Source organism: Macaca mulatta, chromosome 3 (assembly GCF_049350105.2).
Source record: "Macaca mulatta isolate MMU2019108-1 chromosome 3, T2T-MMU8v2.0, whole genome shotgun sequence".
NCBI classification, from domain to species: Eukaryota; Metazoa; Chordata; class Mammalia; order Primates; family Cercopithecidae; genus Macaca; species Macaca mulatta.
The window spans coordinates 152,710,301-152,733,543 of NC_133408.1; the positions used below are offsets into that span (position 1 = coordinate 152,710,301).

The following is a 23,243-nucleotide window of genomic DNA, read 5'->3' on the forward strand; positions in this document are numbered from 1 at the left end:
GAATATTCAAGACCATATAATACTTCTTTCACTTAATATGCTGAATCTTTTTTTGATCCCTCTTATGAACTGCTTATTATAAAAGTGCACAGTGACTCTGAACTTTTTCTCTAACAGGAGGTTTGTTACTCTCTCTCCCTGGATAGAAACTTTTCTTTCCACACCTAGAATTCAGAGTGTCTTTTATAAACCCAGACCTCTAGCATTTCTGGTACAGTAGTATATAGTCACCTCAGTTATCCGCCATGTTGGAAAACTTGCTTCTTTAGAAGATCAGGACAATAGACACATTAGATATACTTTTATGTATATATTTGCAACTGAATAATTATAATGTAAGAATTAATATATAAAAGTCAATTTCTAGGCTGAAACCACAGGTTCAAAGGATATGAATATATTTTTGCTACTTGGTAAAAGTTATCTATTTTGCTTATTATAGTATAGTATTATCAATAATGACAAGATGTTAAATACCATTGGCGTGTCCAGCATTATTAAAGGAATTGTTTTGGAATAAGTAATGGTAAATATAAGGGGTAGAATATTACTTGATTGTTAAAATATCCGTGAAACACTTCCATGTTAAACAGACAAACAAAACTAGAAGACAAAATGGTATGCATGTTACAATCCAGTTTCATTAAATTTATGCATGTGGAAAGTGGCTTGGAAGAGTGAAAACAGTTTTGCTGAGGACAGGTAAGGTATGGGTCATTCTGATATTATCTAATATCATCTATATATCATTACCATATATACCATATCATTATCTAATGTCATCTATATATCATTACCATATATACTAATTATTATGTTATAAATTTTTAGTTAAAAAGCAATACATTAGATAGTGTAATAACCATTTAATTTGGTTTATAAGTTACAGAAAAAATTTGTTTTTATTATTTTGAAGTCATCATTTATTTTATCAAACGATGTAATTTTACCTCTTCAAGTAATTTAATCTCCCCAGTCCTTAGTATCTAGGTATAAATGAAGCTCAGAGCTCTCTTTCAATTGGATAATTAGCTCACAAGTGGTTGCTCTATTTCTCACTCACCTCATTCACATACAGGGCTTAGCTCTGAATTACTTCTGGCTCATTCCAAAAGCCAAGGGCTCAAACATGAAGACTTCTTTTTACTGGAAGTATTTGAAAGGGCATGCCATAGCCCAAATATGAATTCCAAATATGCTTTATGTAATGGCAGCATCAATAAAGTTCACTTTTCTCTAAGAGGACTATCTTTTAAGAGGCCTAAACATTTGAATGAACCAGTTGATTTCTAAAAAGTGACTTTTAATGTTTCTTGTACCTGCCATCAAACCTGGACACTGAACTGATTTCAGAAAGTCATAGGGCCTGGGTGAAAGCCCCAACACAACAGCAGAGTGGAATCATGGTTTGGCTATAGTCCATTCGCCATGACTGAGGGTGAGAAGTGGAATTCTATTTGAGGCTCTTTATTTGAGAGAGTCATCTTTGAAAATGAAGAAGTAGTTTGGGCTCCAGCTATCTTTTCTTTCCTTTTTTTCCCTTTTTTTCTGATACAGCCTTCACCTGAATGAAATGTGGGCTTTGAGATCACCTGTGATAGCATTCTCTAAGACTACAATATGTTGAAAACTGTCTTGTGATTACTTCATAATGGATGTTTTTCAATGGATAACAGAGTAAATCTGAGTTGCCAACAGCTTTCAGAAAGACAGAGGTAACACTGTACGTAAAATGGAAGCTCCAAACCTGCAGTATTATTAAAAAGCAGTAATGTTAGCTTTAATATTGTATCTCTGTCAGCATATAGACTTGTTTATTCAATGCTACTCTATTAATCTGTTCTTCGGGATGTTTTAGGAACTAAATGTAATGCAAAAATAAATATTTATTGAAACCTCTTTTAGTTGACTGTGTTTGTACTTGCAATGATAAAAAGACACAATATGATTTTAATACATTTAAGATATAGGCAACAGACATGGGGGTGAATGGGAAGGGAGGGGACAGTACAGCTAGCGGTGAAAAAGGGTTGAATGAAATACAGTAAAACAGGTAAAAACAATGCACTATGAACTCTGGTGGATGGATATCATTAACTCCTTTTTGAAAAGGTTTCATGAAGAAAGCAACATTTGTAAATGTTCCATGAGCATGAAAGTACGGCAAGACATTTGATTTTGCCAACGCAGGCAGTATGTTGTTGCTGGAGTATAGTATGAGTAAGAGAATGAGAGAGGGCAAAGGAGAAGATCATCCTATGGTTAATCATTCAGAATGATGTATCATTTCTGAACTAAATGTTATACAGAGCATTAAATATGTCCATACAATGCAAGCTTTTGTAAATAGTATATATAATCATTTAACTCAACTAACTAGACTATATCTTAATATTTATTAAAATCATGTTTTATAAATATAATTTTTTGTCCAAGAAAATGATACATATCACAAAGAATCTTAGGCCTGTCCCATGCAACATCTTAAAGATTGGGAGAGCTTTACTGATGACAGTGTGGGCACAGCCAGGCTTACTGGGAGGATGTCATGATCCACTGTGGATCCTGGGCTACATTAACTTTATATCACAAATTATTCTATAAGAATTGGGTGAGCAAATTCTATATGCCAGGAATTATGCTGGAAGCTGAAATACAGTGAATTAGAGACTCAGTGTGTGCACTCACAGAGCTTAGAATCCTCAGATAGGGTGAGGGTGTTTAAAGATAAGTAACAGGAATTCCAATACAGCATGATATGTACCCGTTAAGAGAGGTGAAGAATGCTATATGAGCATACAGTGGGGCATGTGACTAAGGCAGGGTCAGGGAAGTTGTCCTAAAAAAGTGTTGTTCAAACCTAAAGAGGTAGGAATAAGCTAGGTGAACTGGAAAAACTACTTCAGGCAGAGAAAGAACCATGCAGACACAGAGGTGGGGAGAAGTGAGGAGAATAACAGACAGTGAGAGGAGTAAGGACAAGGAAGAAATAGAAGGTAAAAGGAAGACGAGACGAAGCGAGATAACTCACCTGGTGCTTTCTAGAAAGTGAAAAATGTTTAATGAAAGGTAGGGCAGTGATCACAGACATAGATGAGACTGGAGAAATAAAGGGAGGGAATATGGGCAGATCAAACAGTGCTTTCTTAAGGTTAAAAAAGTCATAGAAACAGGAAATCCCTTAAAGAGTCTGAGATGGGATCAGATTTGTTTTATGAAGTTCATTGCAGTTGTGTTTAGAAAACGTTGCAGAGGGGTAAGATGGGAGGTGATATGGTTTGGTTCTGTGCTCCCAGTCAAATCTAATGTTGAATTGTAATCCCCAATTGGGGGAAGGACTTGGTGGGAGGTGATTGGATCGTAGAGGTGGATTTCCCTCTTGCTGTTCTCACGATAGTGAGTTCTCATGAGCTCTGGTCGTTTAAAAGTGTGTAGCACTTCCCCATTTACTCTTTTCCTCTCTCCTGCTCCACCATGGTAAGATGTGCTTGCTTCCCCTTCATCTTCTGCCTCGATTGTAAGTTTACTGAGGCCTCCTAGCCATACTTCTGGTACAGCCTACAGAGCTGTCAATTAAACCTCTTTTCTTCATGAACTACCCAGTCTCAGGCATTTCTTTATAGCAGGGCGAGAACAGAGTAATACACGAGGCTGGAAGACCAGCTGGGGGGTGCTGTGGATGTCATCCACGTCCTCATGATGGTCTACATGGGTAGGAGCCACAGGGATGGACAGAAGTGGGTGAATCCTAGGGATAATTTGGAGGTGGATTCCACAGGACTTAAGAGGTACATTAGAGAGGGAGTGTGATGTGTGCCACCCTTTCTCTCAAGTGTCTATCTTGGTCACTGGGAAGATGGTATCTATGACCTGAGTCTCACTGATGCTGCCAGAAAAGACCAAGCCTATGAAACCAAAAGGTTGTTTATTCCTGAATACAGCTGGGTCAACATCAATTAGCAGGTGGGCTGTTTGCTATGAGTGAGAGTGGCAGGGCTATGGTTTGTTTTCATTCTTCCTTTTTGAGACAATCCCTAATCACACTTGTTCAGTACAGAAAATGAGCTGCCCCTCCTTGCTTCACTGAATTGATATCCAAAAATGTACCAAATGACTAGACTACTGTCACCGAGGAGTTCGAAGAAAAAATCAGCTCCTCATTGCTGGCAACTGAAAATGGATTACAATATTTTTTAACACATTATACCTTATTGTTTTTGAAATTAGGAAAAACTCTTCTTATGAAGTCACAAAATTCTATCAATAGGAAACCTCTTAGAAATTACTGACAAAAAATTGTACAGATGAAAAAGTTGTGGAGGTTAAATTATTGGCTCAAGATCATTTGCCTGACAGTTGATAAATATTTTTCTTTCTAACGAGTACTGGTTATGTCTCAGAAACTGTTGAGTAAACAAGTTAAAGTTAGCACATGTCATCTTAGGGGCCATAAAACTGTTTGATGTTGGTATTGAAATGCCCTGGTAATTTTTGTGGCAGAATGAAAGGGTGGTTGTGATAAATCATCTGAAATAGAAAATGGTATAGTTTCTGTTCTTGGTGATCATGCCTGCTTCTAAATTCTTTTGTTAAGTGATTTATGCACATTTATCCAGAGCATAATTATCTTGATTAATATTGAGAAATACAGTATTTATAATCCCTATGTTTAACAAAGTGCTACATGATTAGCCCTTTAAAAATAATTAACCCTCTTGTATATAAAATTTCATAATTTCATTTCATATTATGAAGTGCCAACTAATATTTTCAAAATTTTAATCACCCATATAAAATGGATCCAGTGGAAATATGTGTGAGAAAAGTACTTTAGCTCTGATACTTACAAATCAATGAGAAATTAAACATTACCTTTTTTTTGCAGCGATCATATATTTTTCTGGTCTTCTGCATTTTGCATTTAGATGTTAGATGTATATTAGTCAGTTATAGAAGTACTTAGAAAAATTAAGTTACTGAAAATTAGAAAAAAAACCCACGCTATTGTGCAAATTTATTTATTGATTTGGCCCTATTTTCACCTATGAGTGAAAATCACGTCTGGGATTAGTAAATCCTCTCTATTCCCCACCATAGGAAACAAACAAACATTAAACACATTATATGTAGTTTATAATTTCATGACTTCTAAAGAGATGAGATTTGTCAGTATTTTTCTTGGTGGAATATGGACCAAATCTGCTATTTTCCTGAACAGGAAAACCCAAATTCCTTGCATTTCCTTAAATGACTCGGGCAGTTGCTCTAAGCTTCTGTTACGCTACTTAGGAAGAAACCCACAGTTAACACATTAAGAATCATTAAAAAAGAATCAATTATTTTCTTTCCTTTTTTTTCCCCTTCGAGAGCATGAGGTACAAACAAGAAGATTTAAAAAATTTTTAGGGTAGTCGAATCTTCTTTTCTTCATGGATGTCTTTGAGCTTTATCAATTTGTAAGCTAGAATTGTGTGTGTTGGGAAGGACTATAGTAAGAAAAAACAAAGACTGAGTATCATCTTCAAGGGCCTGTTAGGACTTGGGAAAATGTCAAAATTAAAATTAAAGTTTGATATAGGATTTGTTCATATTAACGTTTAATATATCCTCTTTAAAAATTCAAAGTTGATGCTTGTAAAGTTTTCTCCCCCTTCTGTTTAGGAAATATATCTAAACACTACGAAAAATAATAGCATACAGCAAGGCAACCCTTCCACATACACTAGCTTAGATATTTCTCATCTACCTAGGAGGTGAAGTAGAGAAATACTATTATTACATCCAACTAACAGACAGGGAGACAGAAATTTAAAAGAAATTAAGGGACTTGCCCATTATTACATTTTAATTGTTGGAGGTCTGTTAAAATTCCATAGCTTGGACCCTTAGCCTCTACTATAGTACCACTGAAGAGACTGTTATGAGAGCCTCTGGATGGGAGATGGGTCATATACAGAATATTCTCCTCCATTCATTATATGCTGCAGGCATTATAGCTGCATTACCATTCCTATATCCAAGGTTGGAAATGGCATTTGATAAGCTTCTACAGAGCTAGAAAGCCCAGCAGGACACAGGTGCATGTGAGGTATAGCTTCTGAGATTTCCTGGACCTGGCTAGTTGGCACAATTGGTATCACATCAGTTTTTCAAGAAGCTCCCACTTGCAGTCTCAATGCTGAGACAAAATATGAATACAGCCCATTTTCTCAAACTTCATCTACGTCCCTGCATTTCTTGATGTGTAGTCTCACTCCCTAGCTGAGACTATTGGGTTAAAGTAGGAATAAACAGTATGTTGGATGGGTGAAGAGGGGAAGGTGGATGTGGGAGAAGAGGGGACAAAAGTCTGTGAGTAAAATACCTTGAGGTAATAATTTTCCTGGTGTTTTATCTCTCCATCTCTGGAGTATCTCAGAAAATTTACTCCTTAAATATGCACCAAGAGGACTTATACTTCTAGGAAGATGGAGTAGACATCTTTTTTCCTTTTCCTCCCACTAAATATAGCTAAAAACCCTGGACATTATGTATAAAACAAACATGATTCTGAAAGGCAGAAAGAAGGCACAACAGCAGGGTACCTCAAGAGCAAAGGACAACAAAGTAGTGTGTTCGCTGTTGTTGTTTTTTTTTTCTTCCTGTTTCAGATTGAGAACTGGAGAAGTTGGTAGCCCAGAAAGGCCAACGAGCTTAGACTGAAAAAAAAAAAAAGGGGGGGGGGTTGGAAAACAAACAAGACCATTCTCTCCAGTATTTAAAGGTATAGGAAAGGTGCAGCTTAGTGAAACAGAAAACTTTTAGAATTGTAGCCTCACTTCCACCATCAGCAAAGGCTAAGTGGAGTGCCAAGACCTCCACTTTCACCAGGCTGTAGATGTTCCAGGCTCCCTACTGAGGTTGTATAACAGAAGGCCGGGTGGGGGAGCTGGCACTTTCATCCTCACCAGTTAATAGTAAGAACCTTCCTCTTCTACCCTGGGTACTCATGAAGACCATGTGGGTAGGCTGGACTCCACTCCCACCTGGTGGTAACAAGGCAACCTATCACCAGTGTCAGTGGAGGGCATAGGAGGAGCAGTCATGAGGCTTCCACCTGCATCTGGCAGGAAGAAGGCATCCTCCCTTCCTACGAAGGATTGAGTGGTGTCAGATGACTGTTAAAATACAAAATTTAAATAAGAGCCACAGCCTTTTAAATATAATACCCAAAATGTCCAGATGTCATCATCATACTAAGAACCGGGAAGATCTCAACTTGAATGAGAAGACAATCAACAGATGCTAAACACCGAGGTGACAGAGATGTTAGGATTATCAAGGATTTAAGCAGCCATGAAAAGCTGCTTCAGTGAGCAATCACAAATATGCTTGAGACAAATGAAAACGCAGGTCTCCACGAAGAAACACAAGATACAAAGAACAAAATGGAAAGTTTTGAACTAAAAACACAACAGCAGAAACAGTGAACTTAAGGATACAATACTAGAAATTACCCAATCTGAACAAGAGAAAAAAAAAGACTGAAAAAATAAATACAGCCTTAGGTATGCATCAGACTATAACAAAAAGATCTAACATCGGGTCCCTGGAGTCCTAGAAGAAAAGGAGAATGAAGGTGGAGCGAAACTTTTGTAAAAAGAAATAATGGCTGAAAATTTCCTAAATTTGGGAAAAAAGCATAAAACTCTAAGTCTCAGATACCGAGTGAACCCCAAACAGGATAAACCCAAACATATCCATGCCAAGATACATCACAAACTTCTAAAAACTAATGACAAAGAAGAGTTATGAAAGCAGTTAAGAGAGAAATGATGCAGGAAATGTACTGATTTTTAGCATTAGGGAAATAGGCTGGTTACATTAAAACTACAGAGAATAGAAATATAAGTATTGGCAAGGACCTTAAATTCTTCACTTGATTTCAACTATTTTTAACTCAACTCAGTGAGCTAACATGCACAGAGCATTTACTAGATATCTACAAATTGTGCTGGGCATCAGAACATTTGCTAATCCCATTCTTGCTGTAACTGCTCCACAGCAGGTGTTATCCCTCATAGAAAATCAAGGAATTTTAGAATTGGAAAGATCCTGGATGGGCTTCAGCTCTGAAACTAATCTAAAAATGTCAGCATGCATGGGAATTTTCCTAGAGAAAAAGATGATAGCCTTCATCAGATTCTCAAAGGAACTGGTGGCCTAAAAAGGTTAAGAGCCACCATAAGGGTTCTGTTCTTTTCAAGCAAAGCCATATAATCCAACCTAAATAGATGAGAAATGAGGCTATTTTTAGAGGAGGTGTTCCCCATCATATCCATCAAAATTCCTGCATGCCACCTCAAGACAATTCTCTACTTTTAAGGGGAAAAGAGGGAAATGGCAGTTTTCTAATTCCTCCTAGGCACTTCTGGAAATACACGTTGACTAAAGAATGTTTGCCTGTAGTCTTATTTTGAACATTTTAAAAATAGTACCTGGAGGTGACTAAATGACTACTGCACTGGGATTTAAAATGCACTTTAGGTTTGATTTCTCCCATCCCAATGGAAAAGCTGACGTGCAAGGAAGGAGCAGCAGTCTTTCTACGTCAGCACCAATGGGCTGGTGTATAAGAGATGACAACTGTTCTGTAACTTGCATCATTCCTTTTTCCTTCTTTAAAACACAAAAAAATGCATGTACAATCAAGCTCTATTAATTACATAATGTTTAACTGCCAATTAATTTGAATAAAGAATGTTAGTGCTTCCTCTAGCAAAAAATCAAAACAGCTGTGACAAAAACAAGTGCATTCTGTTTCCATGTCTTTATTCTGTGATCCTTCTTCACTCCTTGTACCCTTTAACCAAAACTTTCATGCAAGCCAGGTCAGCTCACGCTAGAATTGCACCATAAACAGGATTTTAGGTTGCTGGTGCCTGTTTTCGGATAAAAATTGAGGCTCCCAATGTCATCTGGAGAGCTAGAGATTGGAAAATGCATTTTAGGAAAAAATTTCACTACTTACCTCCAGTGTGACCGTAAAGTTTGATTTCCTTATACTATTTCATGCTGGCTACAACTTGAGAATCAAATGAACCACTGAGGACCCTTATTAGCCATGGAGTTCCAGGACCCATCCCACAGCTATACAACCAGGAGAAAGACCAGGAAATCGAAAAGTCTTATCATGTGCTTGGAATGATTCTTGGGTTCAAGCAAGTTGGCAGTCTTCTTAAATCCCTAACGTGCCATACAAATTAACTCGGGCTTTGGAAACAAATGCTGTTCCTGATCCAATTGGTCTGGGTGGGGCCTGAGATTCTGCATTTCTAACAAGTCCTAGGTGATGTTGCTGGCTTGAAGACACTTTAAGTAGCTAGGCCAGAGAGGATATTTCATTTGGCTGGCGTGCAAATCAGTTTAGGCCATTTCATTTTCCTTCTATATTTCTAGATTTTCTATCAGGGGCTTCTCTGACCTTAATGCTGCCCAGTTCTCATTTGTCACTGATTATGTCTCTTCAAGCTACCGCAATCAGTTAACACAAGGCATCCTCCCCTTCTCCACTTAGCTCATATAAAAATCCGCAATGGATACAAACAGCCCCAAATAAGAAATGGACACGACACATTAACTTACAACATAATGGGTTTATATTTAATATAGTACTTCTCATCAGGAGGATGTTACTCAGTTAATATAAAGTTTTTTTTCAAAACATTAAATCTCTTCCATGTCAATGTCTATAGTTTTTTTTTTTTTTTAACATTAGATTTTTTCTGCATTTCAGTATTAGATACACTGAATACACTTTTCTAAATGTTTTTTTCCCCAGAGATAAAAGTTTTCCTTTTTGGCTGACTCTCTGATATCTAAATATAATATTAACTTGGGAGACAACAAAAAAAAATCTAATTAAAAAAAGGAGAAAAGTCTCCTCAACGATTCAGGAGGCAGTGATTATAACCAAACAGTGGTGATTTCCTAAGATTCTGGGCAAGAACTTCCTTCTTCCTATTTCACATGCTTTGAGAGAATTCTAAGATTATGAAATATTACTTATGTAAATTTCAGCCATTTTACTTCTTTGACCTCCTTTCTAACTAGCAAATTATAGGCTGCATTTTTCTGTGCATTATTTGTTGGAAAGAAAACATTTTTTTTTTTCCATTTATAAATGTATGTTTGTTCCCATTTCATGGAAACAATGAAAAATGTGAAACTCCCTTATTTACTGATTCTTGGAACCTTTCACACACCAGAGCTCAGGTTTAGCCTCTATAGCACAAAGGTTTTCAAGGTGAGGTTTGACTCAGTAGGCCTTTCAAAGTCACATTTGTCCATTTCTTTTTCGTGCATATACCCCCAAGCAGGCACAAATGCCTGTAATGCTGAGAACCACACCTAACAAAAGGGCGATTGCATCACCGGCTTCTACTGCTTCCACAACAGGCAGCACCAAAAGCAGTGACATGAGGACTAAGGACAACTGTGTTGAAACTGAGGTCATGATGTTGGAATCTGGAGGCTGAAGGTTCCTAGAAATTAAACATGGAAACAAAAAGGAACCATTAAAAATTCCTCCCTTTTCAAATGACAAAATGAACACATGACAAATAACAGGCCAGCCAATCTTTTGGACACTTTATGAATCATTTCCAATCCATCTCCTCATCTTATAGGTGGAAAAACAGAGGGACGTTAAAGACAGTAATTTGAGGCTCATCTCCCTATCTCATGATAACAATCTAATTCCAGGAATTTTCCATGATAATGCCAACACCTTGTGCATCAACCAAACAAAAATTGAACAGGAGTTCATAATTAAGAAAGAAAGAAAAAATGCACGAGCCACTAACTTGGAAACTTAAAATATCCCAGTAGGTAAAAATTATACATTTTCTCAGGGTCTCTGCCATCCAGGAAATGCAGACAAATTTGGCAAAAGTCACACAACATATAACTTTGCGAAGTTGTGGGGAATTAATAAGACTTACCAAAGAAATGGTATATATAGAATTCTATCTGACTTGAAATTTTCCCTTCCTGGAGCTCCGGATGCTGAGATTAAGAGGTTCCACGTGACACGACCTATTATTAGCATGGGGAGTGGGGAGGGGGCGGAGAGAAGGATTTAAAAATTAATTATTATTACTATTATTATTTTAAAGAGGCAGCTAGAGTCAGTGCAGAGCGTGGAGGCCATATGGACGGTAGAGGGATAGGTAATGAGGAGAGAAAACAGTCTGTCCAACAAGGAACTAGACTTAAAAGTTGGTCAGTTCACCCACACAAGAAAAGGTAAAAAGAAACAGAACAGAGAGATAAGTTCATTTCAGGACTTGATATTAAGATTTGAAAAAGAATTCCTACTTTGGAACGGCAAGGCCCAAATTTGCTCCTGTTTTACAAATACACTGGTGCAACCTAAGTATCCGTCGGAGACGAGTTCGTACATTACCTTCCAGGAAGCAGCCATTACAGGAATGGCGAGGAGGGCGGAGTCTCCAAACTACATTTCCCACAATCCCTGCCGCCGCCGACTCCCATGATGCCCCGGCGCGTTCCCCCTGTAAGTGGCAGTGGGCGTGACGGTCACGCTCTAGCGGAGGCGAAAAGTCGCGAACGCGCGGGGCTTCCTTTCACTGCCCAGTTTTACTATTAAATGCATGGTTTCGTGTGTTTATATAAAAGCTCACTTCAAAATAAAAGAAATGATAGCAAGTTTTCTACCCTGTTGAGTCTGTAAGGCGCACTTGTAATTCTGTCTTTTTCCTCGACTGAAATGACGCAGCGGGGAGAGAACCCGAGTAGAGCCCTCTGTTCCGGATGCTTTTAAACCAGCGGCTTCCAACGTTTCTGAAGCAGGAAATCTCTGTCACCATCTTCCTAATGAACCATATGCCATTTATTAATTTTTTAATCAATGGGGAAAAAGCGCGGTTAATAAGGCATATCATAAAAGTTTAAACATCTGTAGTGCATAAAAGGATTTAGGAAAAATGGGTTTAGCCCTATTGCAGAAGATCTCTCAGGATTCAGGTCCTAAAGTGACAATCTATTCAAGAGTGCACTGCGGTGATTCCTTCCCAGCTATGTTTTTGTGAAACCTCTGCCCCGAATGTCCCTACATATGAAAAGATGTAAAAATACTGCTTTTAAATCATAAAACAAGAATTAGTTATTTGTATATGTAAGTCGTAACCTTTCTGAAAGACGCTCTTTCAGTAGTCTAATAACTGTGAACTCCTTCCTGAACCTTTGTAGTCATCTGATCTTCTGAACTCTTCCATATTCACTGATTTGAAAATTTATTTGCTGTCCTCACATTATAAATTATTAATGATGAAGGTTGGGTGTGAAGCCACCTGCCTGATCTGAAAGTCCCCTGGTTCAGTCTGTTAGATAATGCAGGTACATTCAGTTCAATGCCCATAATTAGCATGTATTCTTGTGTTGTCAGTTACCCTTTTTCTTACACGTTCCTAGTCTCTCTAGCGAAGATTTATATTCTTGGCTCCTAATAGGCACCCAGCAGGTGCTCAGTAATGTTGCCTAATAATAATAATGATTTGATTAGATAAATGTGCCAACAAGATCTTATGAGAGACCAAGAGGTGCCAAATAAACCAAACCAAGGTGACTAGAAAATTGGAAATCTGAGAATAACTGCACAATAACGTCAACATTGTTTCTCTAACCTTGATTATTTTAACAAGGTTTCGTTCATTGCATCCTTTGTTTTGAGCTACTTTTGTGCCTTTGTAATCAATTATATTTGGAATAGGAGCTATATTTTTATGGCTTCCAAAATATTCTCTCATATCCTACTGTGAACATTTTGTTTTTCCCTACATGTTTATTTTTCCTTATGTGTTTATTTTAGTTAGCTAAAGTCAGCAGAGACTAGTTTAAAGTTAGTATTGCTACAGACTTGTTTCTAGGCATGTCAACATTAAAGATACTGGTTTGGTTTTAAGTTTAAAGAGTGTAAGTGGCAAGATACTTTCTCTTTAAATTATAATGGTTTCTATTAGTTTGTGATATATATTATATTTGGAAATGTCGATCTCGGGGGGCGGGGTTCCAATATTAGCTGATGTAGTTGCAAGGATTAATTTCTGGAGTACCACGAATATGATATCTCCTTCACTTCTTTGACCTGCTCCTACTGTGTGATTTTTAACATGTCTTCACTCTGTCTCAGTGAACTGTTATTTCCTAGCTGTAAGCCTGATTAGATATTTTGGCTAGATTGCTGACCGGGATAATAACTGCCATGTTGCACATGTGTGGTCTGTCTTCTAAAAAAGGCGATGATAGATGAGCAGCTGCTTCTGTGTCCAGCATCGACTAACCACAAGTGCTGCCTGTGAACATCTCTGGTAGCAATGTGAAACACCAATTTCCTGAAGCAATGCTACACTCCCATTTTTCCCAAGCTACGTGAATGCTTCTACAGACTTCTATGTGGTTGTTCTTTTGACATTAAGTGTCTAGGGTTATAGAATCCAGAATTTAGTCTTTTGATTCAAACAAATCTGTGCCTACATCATCCTTTACTAAAATAGAGATTAATGGCATCAGTGATACTTAAAGAACTTTAGTTACTTAACTGAGCAGTGGAGAGCAAAATTTTCCATCAGATGTTACCCAGAAATGGTTTCAGAAAAAAAAAAAGAAGTGGCTTCTGCTCATTTTTCTGTTAGAAGTGTCATTGGTAGACCCTGAAGGAAGGCACCTCTGGGATCCATCAGAGGATGCAAGACAGACCAATATCAGGATTTTGCAATGACTGGTGTGTGTCAGGGAATTTATAAAACCCAGACTTCCTCATTAGCAATTGACCCAAGCCAAGTGAGTCAAAATATTTTACTGGAGCTTCACAATTAAAAAAAACCAACCCAGACCTAGTCAGTATTTCCCATAATTAATAGGACATTAATCACTGAGAATGTTAGAACTAACTACTCATTAGACCAAAAGGATGGGATAAGCTACACTTTCCAGAGCTGTTCAACTATTGCAGAGAACGTCTACTGAGGCTAAATACCTCTTGTACTAGCATTTACGGAAGTGTATGGGAGAGGTGTAAAAGGTCATTTTGGGCGCAGTTCCAGGCACCACCTAGAGCCCATTATGTATATGGTCCTTCCTCCCACCAGTGAACATCAGTTGTCTGTGGGAATCAATCATACACGTGAGCTTGTGGAGGATGGGGAAATAGAGAGACCCCACTCATAGGCACAACAGATTCCACTTTTACTTATATTTCTGACCTTCTTGGAGTAGGTTAAAAATTACTGGATGCGACAAAGTTCTAGTTTTGAAAAGTTGTGACGTTATCTATATAGCACTTTATCCATGGTAATGGACAGATTAAGGCAGGGTTTGGGGATCATCAGAGGTTGATTCCAAATTTACCTCTGCCACTTTTTAGTTCTGTAAACCTGTGCAAATTATCTAAGTTTTTGAAACTTGAGTTTTCTCATCTGTAATAAGGGGATCACCAATCTTCATAGGGTTGTTAATGCAGATTAAATGAGTTGACATGTAAAGTGGCTCAGTGTGGTCAGTGTCAGTGCCACTATTATTGGCAACAGATTAGATTTTTAGACATGGAAGTAGCTGATCATAGAGTATTTATTAAGTGCTACACAAGGAAATTTAAAATCAGAATTAGCTTCCATCATGAGAGTATGAACAAACATTTATTATGGAAAAAAACATTTTCTTAGAAAACAGGGTTTCATGCTGCATAGGGTCAGATTGACATTTATATTTAACAAACACTTAAAATAGTGACTAATGTACACCAGTAACTATTCCACACATTAACAAATATAAGCCCCTCTACTCCTTAAAATAATCCTGTGAACTGGATACTATTGTCATTCTCTGATGAAGAAATTGAGGCATAGTTAAGTAATTTATGCCAGGTCACATAACTACTGAGTGGTATATATCCAGGAAATATGACAAACTCTATACTTTTAATCATTGTCCACATATTGCCATGTGGAAAATGTCCACAGGATCAAAAATCATTTTAATTTTATTTGAAATAAGGTGTTCTAATGTCACTTAGGAAGCCTAATCATGTTGACTAATTGAGGGGTTGCTGGTGCTTATGTACTTCCCTCTAGGCCCTAGTTTGGTGAATGAGGGGATGCCAGTATTCACCTAATTTATCAGTGGATTTTGACTGAAATTTAATAAATATGCACAAAAAAGTGTTTTTTAAAAAATTACAGTATATCTGACCCAGGCTCAAAAGCACACATACTGACAAGTATATATGTTCCCTGTCAACATACGTTGTGAAATGTTGGAAAATTTCAATTATCATGAAATAACTGAAGTCCATATAATATACAAAATTCAAAAAGAAAGTTAAAGACACCCTTTGAAAATCTTTGCAAGAAGAAAAGATAACTATTGGGTATTGAGCTTAATACCTGGGTGATGAAAGAATATGTACAACAAACCCCCATGACACATGTTTACCTATGGAACAAATCTGCACATGTAAACCCAAACCTCAAATAAAAGTTAAAAAAAAGAAAATATTTGCTAGAGGTCAAGAGCTTAAACTAGTCCTTGCAAAAATGTAGGGAGGTTACTAATAATTCAGTATGTGCATTTCACAGGGAAATATTAATTCCCCTGTATAGACCAGGTGCTCATTATGATTAAGAGCTGGTAACCATGGAAACAAACAGCATGAAATTTATAAAATTAAAGACATGCTGGATAGAAAATGCAAATAGCCTAGGAGAGTGAATCTTTCCCTGACCAGTCTTAGCCTGATTTCCCTTGAATTGAAAGACTTATGAAATTTCTGTCTCGTCATTTTTTGAGTAAAATCACTCAATTTGAGAAACTGAATTTACACTTTGGATATCTCACTTTGTTCATTTGATAATGCCTTTTTGAGTCAATTTAGACATGTTGCAGTGTATATAAGGCTAGAATTTATTGGTTAGCAGTATCTAGGAAGTGATTACTTTTAAATTGATTCTGGAAGCTTGAATGAGTATTTGAACCTTTTATGTAGACATTTATTGTGAATTTCCAGTTGACAAATTGTAAGTGATCAGTCACTTTTAGTTTCTAAATTTATTTCTCTGGCTAAATCACATAGGTGGACCAGGTAGAACACTTTATGTTATAAACATCAGTTTCTGTGTCACGGAATGATTTATTTATCTATGAAATGGTGAGCCAAGTGGCAATAGTAAAGTTTCTTTACTCTTGCTTGTAATATTTTGATTGTTTATAAATCTATTCCCTGAGACCATTAAGACAACAGACTACTTGTCTGTAAATACTCTAAAGTAATGTTGTTTGAATTAAAAATCTTTATAATTTTTAAAATGACAAAAGATCTTACTTTCTGCAAGAATAAGTTTACTCAAGGAGGTTGCCAGATTTTCCATGTAACTTTAAAGTCAAATTCTTTGTTTTAAAGGTGGAATAGGTTATATTAAAAAGATTGCAACCGGTTCAATTGAGGAAAAAGTCCTGTACAACGCTATTTATAGTTTCATTTGATTTTGATTTGGACTCATTTTAATGCATTTTAAGCTCTCGTTTCTCAGGAGAGTCAAAATAAGTAATTGACCTCAATCTGACAGCCAGAATGAAGCACTGCTTTTGTGAGCATGCCTGTCAACACTCGTGAACATATGAAAGTGAATGTGGTGGCTATATAAGGGAAGGGACATAATCCTTTCATCTGGCCTGCTTCAGTAACTCCTTAGTAGAATATCCTACGTATCTTTGGTGACCAGACATTAAAAGGGACCTATATAGACAGTAGAGGATCCAGGGAAGAGTGACAGAGTTTATTCAAGTTATCCAAAATTGGTCCTAGAAGAGTATTCCCAAAGTGTGTTCCGTGTTTCACTTGCATCCCAATTACATGGGGAGTTTATTTTAAAATGCGAAACTTTAAAACAAGTTCTCCTGGTAGTTCTTAGGTTCATTTGATCTTAGAGCCTTTGCCATTTTATGGAGGCTGATTATTTGGGAAGAGGTGACATATGGGCAACTGAATGACATTAGCCTGATGTTAAGTTAATTATGCATTTAACAAGACCCAGTTAGAATTATTCATCTTGCTTTCATGAATCCCTTTTCAGTTATTGATGAAGTGGAAAATACAAATACTTTTTACTATTTGTATATGTGTCAAATGACATTTTTTTCTTATCATTTCTTATAGCCTTTCATATCTGTCTTTAACACTTTTTTTTTTGAGACAGAGTCTCACTCTGTTGCCCAGGCTGGAGTGCAGTGGCCACAATCTCAGTTCACTGCAAGCTCCGCCTCCCGGGTTCACGCCATTCTCCTGCCTCAGCCTCCAGAGTAGCTGGGACTTCAGGCACGCGCCACCATGCCCGGCTAATTTTTGTAATTTTAGTAGAGTTGGGGTTTCACCGTGTTAGCCAGGATGGTCTCGATCTCCTGACCTCGTGATCTGCCCGCCTCGGCCTCCCAAAGTGCTGGGAACAGGCATGAGCCACCGCACCTGGCACTGTCTTTAAGATTTAATTTTTTAAATATGTAAAACCATTCTAATGATTTCCATCATTAAAAATTAGAACCATCTGATTCCTTAAGGAGAACAAAGCCTTTCCTAGCACTGAGAAGGACTCTGAGTAACAAAATGGACAGTACCTCAGTTATAAAAAATAACAATGTGGATATGAATTTTATGTGGTTATTTCTCATAACAACCTCTGTCAAAGATTAGGACAAAGTAGTAAATGTGACTCAATAAAATTGATCAGAAAGGTGTTGTGTTGTGGGTTCCCAATGTGCACATTTCTGGTGACAACATTAACCAAAGATTGAATTTGTAAGGTCTTGGACCTATCTTCCCTGAACATTTCTTCTCTCTGTAGGTGTTTGGAAGAGAACTGGATATCCTGGAGTGCTAGTATTCTAAATGGCTGGGTGAGGGCCCATCCATATGCTTTGGAACAGAGAGATAGTTATCCTATTATGAAAGTAGTGAGATAATTATCCTATTATGAAAATTAAGTAGCTCTAACAAGTGTTCTTCATACATAGATATAGCTGGATAAAGTGGGGCTTGGACCCAGAATCCTACCTCTTTTGGTTATATCACACTGATTTCTCATAATCTTCTTAGTATTATAATACCCATATAGTGACAATCCACAAATACTTATTGAATAAGTTAAAAATTAAGACTTTGAGGTTTTAAGATTTTAGCCAACATAAAGCTCAGTTTGCATCAACATGTATGACATAGCCACCAAAACAGTGACTATGATCTTCGGCTGCAGGAATTGACGTGAATTATCTGGAAGAGGGAGGGAAGCTTTGCTTTGCTATTTCCAGTGTGGGCTATGCCCAGCAGTTTGCTGTTCTCTTATGAGTTCCTATTTTAATAGAAACATTAACAAACTGGATATTAACAGTATAGTGATGAGATTAAACTCATTAGTTGAAGAACATAGTTGAAAAACCATGGGATGTAAATGAGAAGACTCAATGAGAATGTCTGCCATTTTCAGTGGCTTATCCCATAGGAAAGGCCATAAAAGAAAGAAATTGGACCTGTTCTAGATGGCCAATGGGAGAAAGTAATGGGCATGTTTTTAGCTTGATAGAAAAAAAAAAAAGCTCTTCTAATGTTCTAAGAGGGAATTGGCTGCCTCAGTGAGCAGTGAATTCTTGATCAGTCAGAAGGGTGGCTTAATGAACACTTGGCTAGGATGTTGTAGAAAGGATTCAGACTTCAAAAAGATAGTCGTATTAGATGTCCTTGAAGATTCCTTGTGAACCTGGCATTCTCTGATTCTCTTTATCTCCTCCTCCCACCCACCCGCAAGTCCTGTGCTTGTTGTCTGGTACTTATTACAGGGGCCTGTTTTAAGAGTCTCTGAGACACTGTTATTTATCTTTCCAAAGTCTTTATTTTTAGTATTTAAGAATTTCTATATTTCTTTATTTGAAACTAGGAGAAAAACAGACTTTTTTCTATTTCTGAAAACTTCGGTTAATATTTTGTTAACATTTATATATACCTAAATATATATGATAGATTCTTAATATTGTTAATATTTTAATATCAGCCTGTGTAATTGATACTAATTTCATAAAATATCATGTAGGCTACAGTGAACAGATGAAAAATGGGTTCTGTATATTTTATTTATACCAACAAAGGTTTATATCTGAGGATCAAGATATAAGGTTGATCAAGCTTTTGAATGTGATATGTCCTGAAAGTGGATTTCTAATGGAACACCTACAAAATGCTTTTTTTGCCATGAGTCAGAATGATCTCAACAGTCTTGTGTATATAAAGTCATTGTAGCATACATTTCTGGATGGTTCAATTTTAGGCCAAAGTAGGTTTTCCTATTTCTTCCTATTCTAAACAAGTTCTGATTTTCTGGGAGATGAGCTATTTTAATTGAATTTTTGAGTGAGTAAATCCCTTAAGCATTGAAAATCAAAGTATATTTGACTTTTTAGCATGTGGGTACCAAAATATGTATAGTGTAAAGATCTGAAAGCACGTTGACACTGCCTATCACATTCTCTAGATGCTCAGCTATTCAGGGAAGCAAAAACGTGAAAAAGAAAAACAAAGTTAAAGATTAAATATGTGACCAGTACTGGATTATATAAAATGTTTCTCATTTGTAAATGAAACAATAATCAGTAGACAAGAGAGATTGCAATGACTAGTAAAGTTCAGAAGCGAGCAGGCTATTGTGTTCCTCCCTTGTTGTAGCACAACAGTGGGAGGAGGGCTACGTTGACTCTTCTCAATCATTTTCTTTTATCCCCAAGTGTCAAACATTTCTTTTGCTTTCAGTTGGGATTAAAATAGGATATTCTAGTCACAGTCTTGGTGCTTCCATAAGAAACTACTATCTGCTGGGATCTTGTCAAGCCCTCAGTTACACAATTGTAGCACCAGAATTAGGCCTTAGGTCTCCCCATACAAGTGTTCTTCCAAAATCTCGGAAGTTTTCAGCCTTAGCCACTTTTCCTCACTAGTATGGAGCCTGCATGGTTTGTCTTATGGTAATGAGAAGTGTTATATGGCATGAGCAATGTTAGGAAGTAAAAGTGCAACTATTTTCCGGATTGAAGTGGGGTGCTGGCCTACATTGTCTAGTGAGAGACAAGTGTTCTTATAACAATGTGTGTTTTATAGATTTTCTTTAAATATGTAACATTTTCTCCTGATTTAGACTATATATTCAAAGATAGTCCTCTTTTTTTTTTTCTGGTTGATCTCAAGTGAATGTTAGACATTGAATGTTTGTGTTAACATTTCCTATCCTTTAATATCTTGATGAAGTATTTTATAAGTTTTAAAGCAACTCTCTGCTTAAACGACAAAAGGCTGGGCGCGATGGCTCATGCCTGTAATCCCAGCACTTTGGGAGACTGAGGTGAGTGTATCATGAGGTCAGGAGATTGAGACCATCCTGGCTAACATGGTGAAACCCCGTCTCTACTAAAAATACAAAAAATTAGCTGGGCATGGTGGCGGATGCCTGTAGTCCCAGCTACTCGGGAGGCTGAGGCAGGAGAATGGCATGAACCTGGGAGGTGGAGCTTGTAGGGAGCTGAGATCGCGCCACTGCACTCCAGCCTGGGGGACAGAGTGAGATTCTGTCTCAAAAACAAAACAAAATGAAAAACAAACAAAAAAAGACAAAAAGCCCCAAAACATTTTTTCAGTTTCCGTAAACACACACACACAGACACACACACACACACACACGCCCCACACATAGACACCTGCACAGTGGTGAATGGCTGATTCAGTCCTCCTGTTAAGTTGGCAATTATTTTGTCTAAATGTGGCCTTAATAAAGGACAGGCCAGAACTGGGTACATTTTCTAGGCCCAATACAAAATGAAAATGTGGGGCCTCTTGGTCAAAAGTAAGGATTTCTAGATAGAAGAGCATTAAACTGGACCTGTTAGTCTTCTAAGTGCAGGGCCCCATGTGAATGCACGGATCACATGTCATCACCCTGGACAAGGTCATGGTGAATGAAATCAAACCTTTAATAATGGTAACTTTCCAGGTCAGTTTTCAAAGTTGGCTCTACTTCTCTAAGACATCAGATGCCTCACCATGCCTCAGACCTGACTCAAACCCAGGGTTGGCAGCACCTAGTAGAGGGAAGTGCTGCATGAGGTCCAGGTACTTTCCCATCAGTACCCTTTCAGAAAGTGTCTCTGGCCTGGAGCTGCCACCTATTAGAGCCCTATGGGTTGTAATGGGGACCAGGAACCCTCCCATGCCCTTCTGCCCGGCCACATTGGGCTTTCCAAGAGCTTTGGAAGGAGGTGGCAAGCCACAGCTACATGGGTGGTGAATCCTGTGTGCAGTGTCTGGGCCTGGAACTACCAGTGCACTTAGGAAGCTAAGGATACAAAATCTGGTGGATTCTCCATCGCCTGGAAGCTTGTCCCAAGCAGATTTAACACAGCAAACTCAGACCCAGCTAGAGTTCAAGGTTTGGCTGCCTTTGGAGCTAACTTCAAATTCAGGACTAGTAGAGTCCCACGCTCCCAGAAAACATAAAAGAATGGGTCTCTGCCCCCATTTGCATCCACCTCTTTCCCCAAGAAGAGTAAGGCCCTGGCATTTGGTTGTAAGAAACCGTGGTCAAGTTAGTGCTTTATCTGTACTTGATAGAATTTCTACTTAAAACAAACAAACAAAAACAAGATTTAATTTTGTGGGCAATACTGCTTTTTTCTGTATGACAACATCTATGTGTATTTAAAAATTATATTGTCTTGAAAGAGAGGCACATCACCATTTTTTCTCTGGGGTCCCCTTTCTATTTAGTTTGTTTTGTGTCCAAATGTTCTAGAAAAGAAGCTTATGTTTTCATCAGCTTAGAAAAATGAGACCACAGTCAGGTGGACCAGCGTATTTAGTTTCTACTCTTCAAAGTGGTGCTACTAAAGCAACAAAAATACTCGAAATCAAAAAGACAAAGCCTCCAAATCTAGAATCCTTTTATACCCTGTGGATCGAGAAGTGGATGAAATAAAAGAATTGGTTGATTCCTTGGCAACCTTTCATTAACTTTCAAAGCAGATTTTAAAAGATTAATTGAGAACATGAAAAATAGATGTTATTGTAACCATTCTTTTTATTTTGGTTAGAAAAGGCACAACTGGGTATTTATAAGTTGAAAAAAATACATTTCCCATTATCTATGAAAACACGGTAATCTATTATGGATAAATCATTTTTATTATCCTTTTCTTTTTGTGTTCTTTCAATGAGAATTTCTTCTGGACTCTTATCCCTTTTATAATTGGGTAATGATAAAATTAGATAAATTTTAATACCAATGAGTTGGCTTCTAAATTTTGTTGCAGTTAAATGGAACTGGAGCCATTTAGTGTTGATTAAATTCTAGATCTTGTCTCTGTCACAGTGAATAGGTTCGCATTTCTAATGGAAGACCAAGACTGATATTAGGACCAGCTGCTGATAAAATCAGTGAAACTACTATATGCTACCGTGTTTGCCTTACATAATTATAGAAGTGGGTTTTACATTAGGTTGGTTGAAAGTAGAATTCTGAGATGAAGAGTTATATGTAAAGATTTTTTGAGATGTGCTCTCCAGAAATGCACCTGTGAGGAAATGAGAAAAGGAAAATAGGGTAGAGGGGGAAGCTGACCCACAATGCAACTGAGGCCTCAGGGGAGCTTACAGGGAGCTCTGGAAATGAGATGTCTCTTAAGAATTGTTCCAAATTGAAGCAAAGGGGACTTTATTCCTTAGCATGGGTTGGTCACTGACTGTGGCTCTCCCCTGAGAAGTACTTGGTGAGGTAGTTGCTTGTGGCCAAGAGCATTTCTCTGTCAGGGTTACAACTGTATGCTTTTACCAGATGGCATTCCTCAAAGCTGGGGGCAGTATGCTTTAACCCTGGTGAGGAACCTGGGTGGATCATCATAGTTCCAACCATGCTTGGTAAGGTAGCTCAGCTTTCTGCAGTCTACTATATATGGCATAGAATAGCAGGCTGGCAGAGGATTAACAAAAATCCTTGTGCATGGTGGCTTCCTCTGGAAAGGCTAATTAAAACTATGCTTACCATACTTGTTACCTCTACACCATCAAGGCGGCAAGCAGAGACTAGTAATACTTTACCTCTTTTCCTACATGTCACACTCAAAACCATAGCTTAGATACTGTGTTTGAGAGTTGAACCTTAGAT

At 37.6% G+C, this 23,243-nt stretch overlaps 1 protein-coding gene across 2 annotated transcripts; it reads right to left on the reverse strand.

The window, feature by feature from the left end:
* Positions 1-9,620: 9,620 nt before the first annotated feature.
* On the reverse strand, positions 9,621-11,473 carry SMIM30 (small integral membrane protein 30). Of its 2 annotated transcripts, none has more exons than XM_028846201.2 (3): positions 11,447-11,473; positions 10,983-11,076; positions 9,621-10,523 (listed from the first exon to the last, which is right to left on the reverse strand). In XM_028846201.2, exon 3 carries the CDS (start codon positions 10,493-10,495, stop codon positions 10,316-10,318), a length of 180 nt encoding a protein of 59 aa, XP_028702034.1. In that variant the 5' UTR covers positions 10,496-10,523; positions 10,983-11,076; positions 11,447-11,473; the 3' UTR covers positions 9,621-10,315. The 2 variants fall into 2 exon arrangements, with proteins under 2 accessions (XP_028702034.1, XP_028702033.1); XM_028846200.2 differs by having other exon boundaries at positions 11,359-11,473.
* Between the last annotated feature and the right edge of the window lie 11,770 nt (positions 11,474-23,243).

What these genes read in the sequence shown, in the direction of transcription:
- SMIM30 (XM_028846200.2), bottom strand. Translation starts at nt 11,464, where the DNA reads ATGGCTGCTTCCTGGAAGGTAATGTACGAACTCGTCTCCGACGGATAC. An exon ending in TTGGGCCTTGCCGTTCCAAA is followed by an intron (nt 11,077 to 11,358) that starts GTAGGAATTCTT and finishes TGCTAATAATAG; the next exon opens with GTCGTGTCACGTGGAACCTC. An exon ending in CTATATATACCATTTCTTTG is followed by an intron (nt 10,524 to 10,982) that starts GTAAGTCTTATT and finishes TTTAATTTCTAG; the next exon opens with GAACCTTCAGCCTCCAGATT.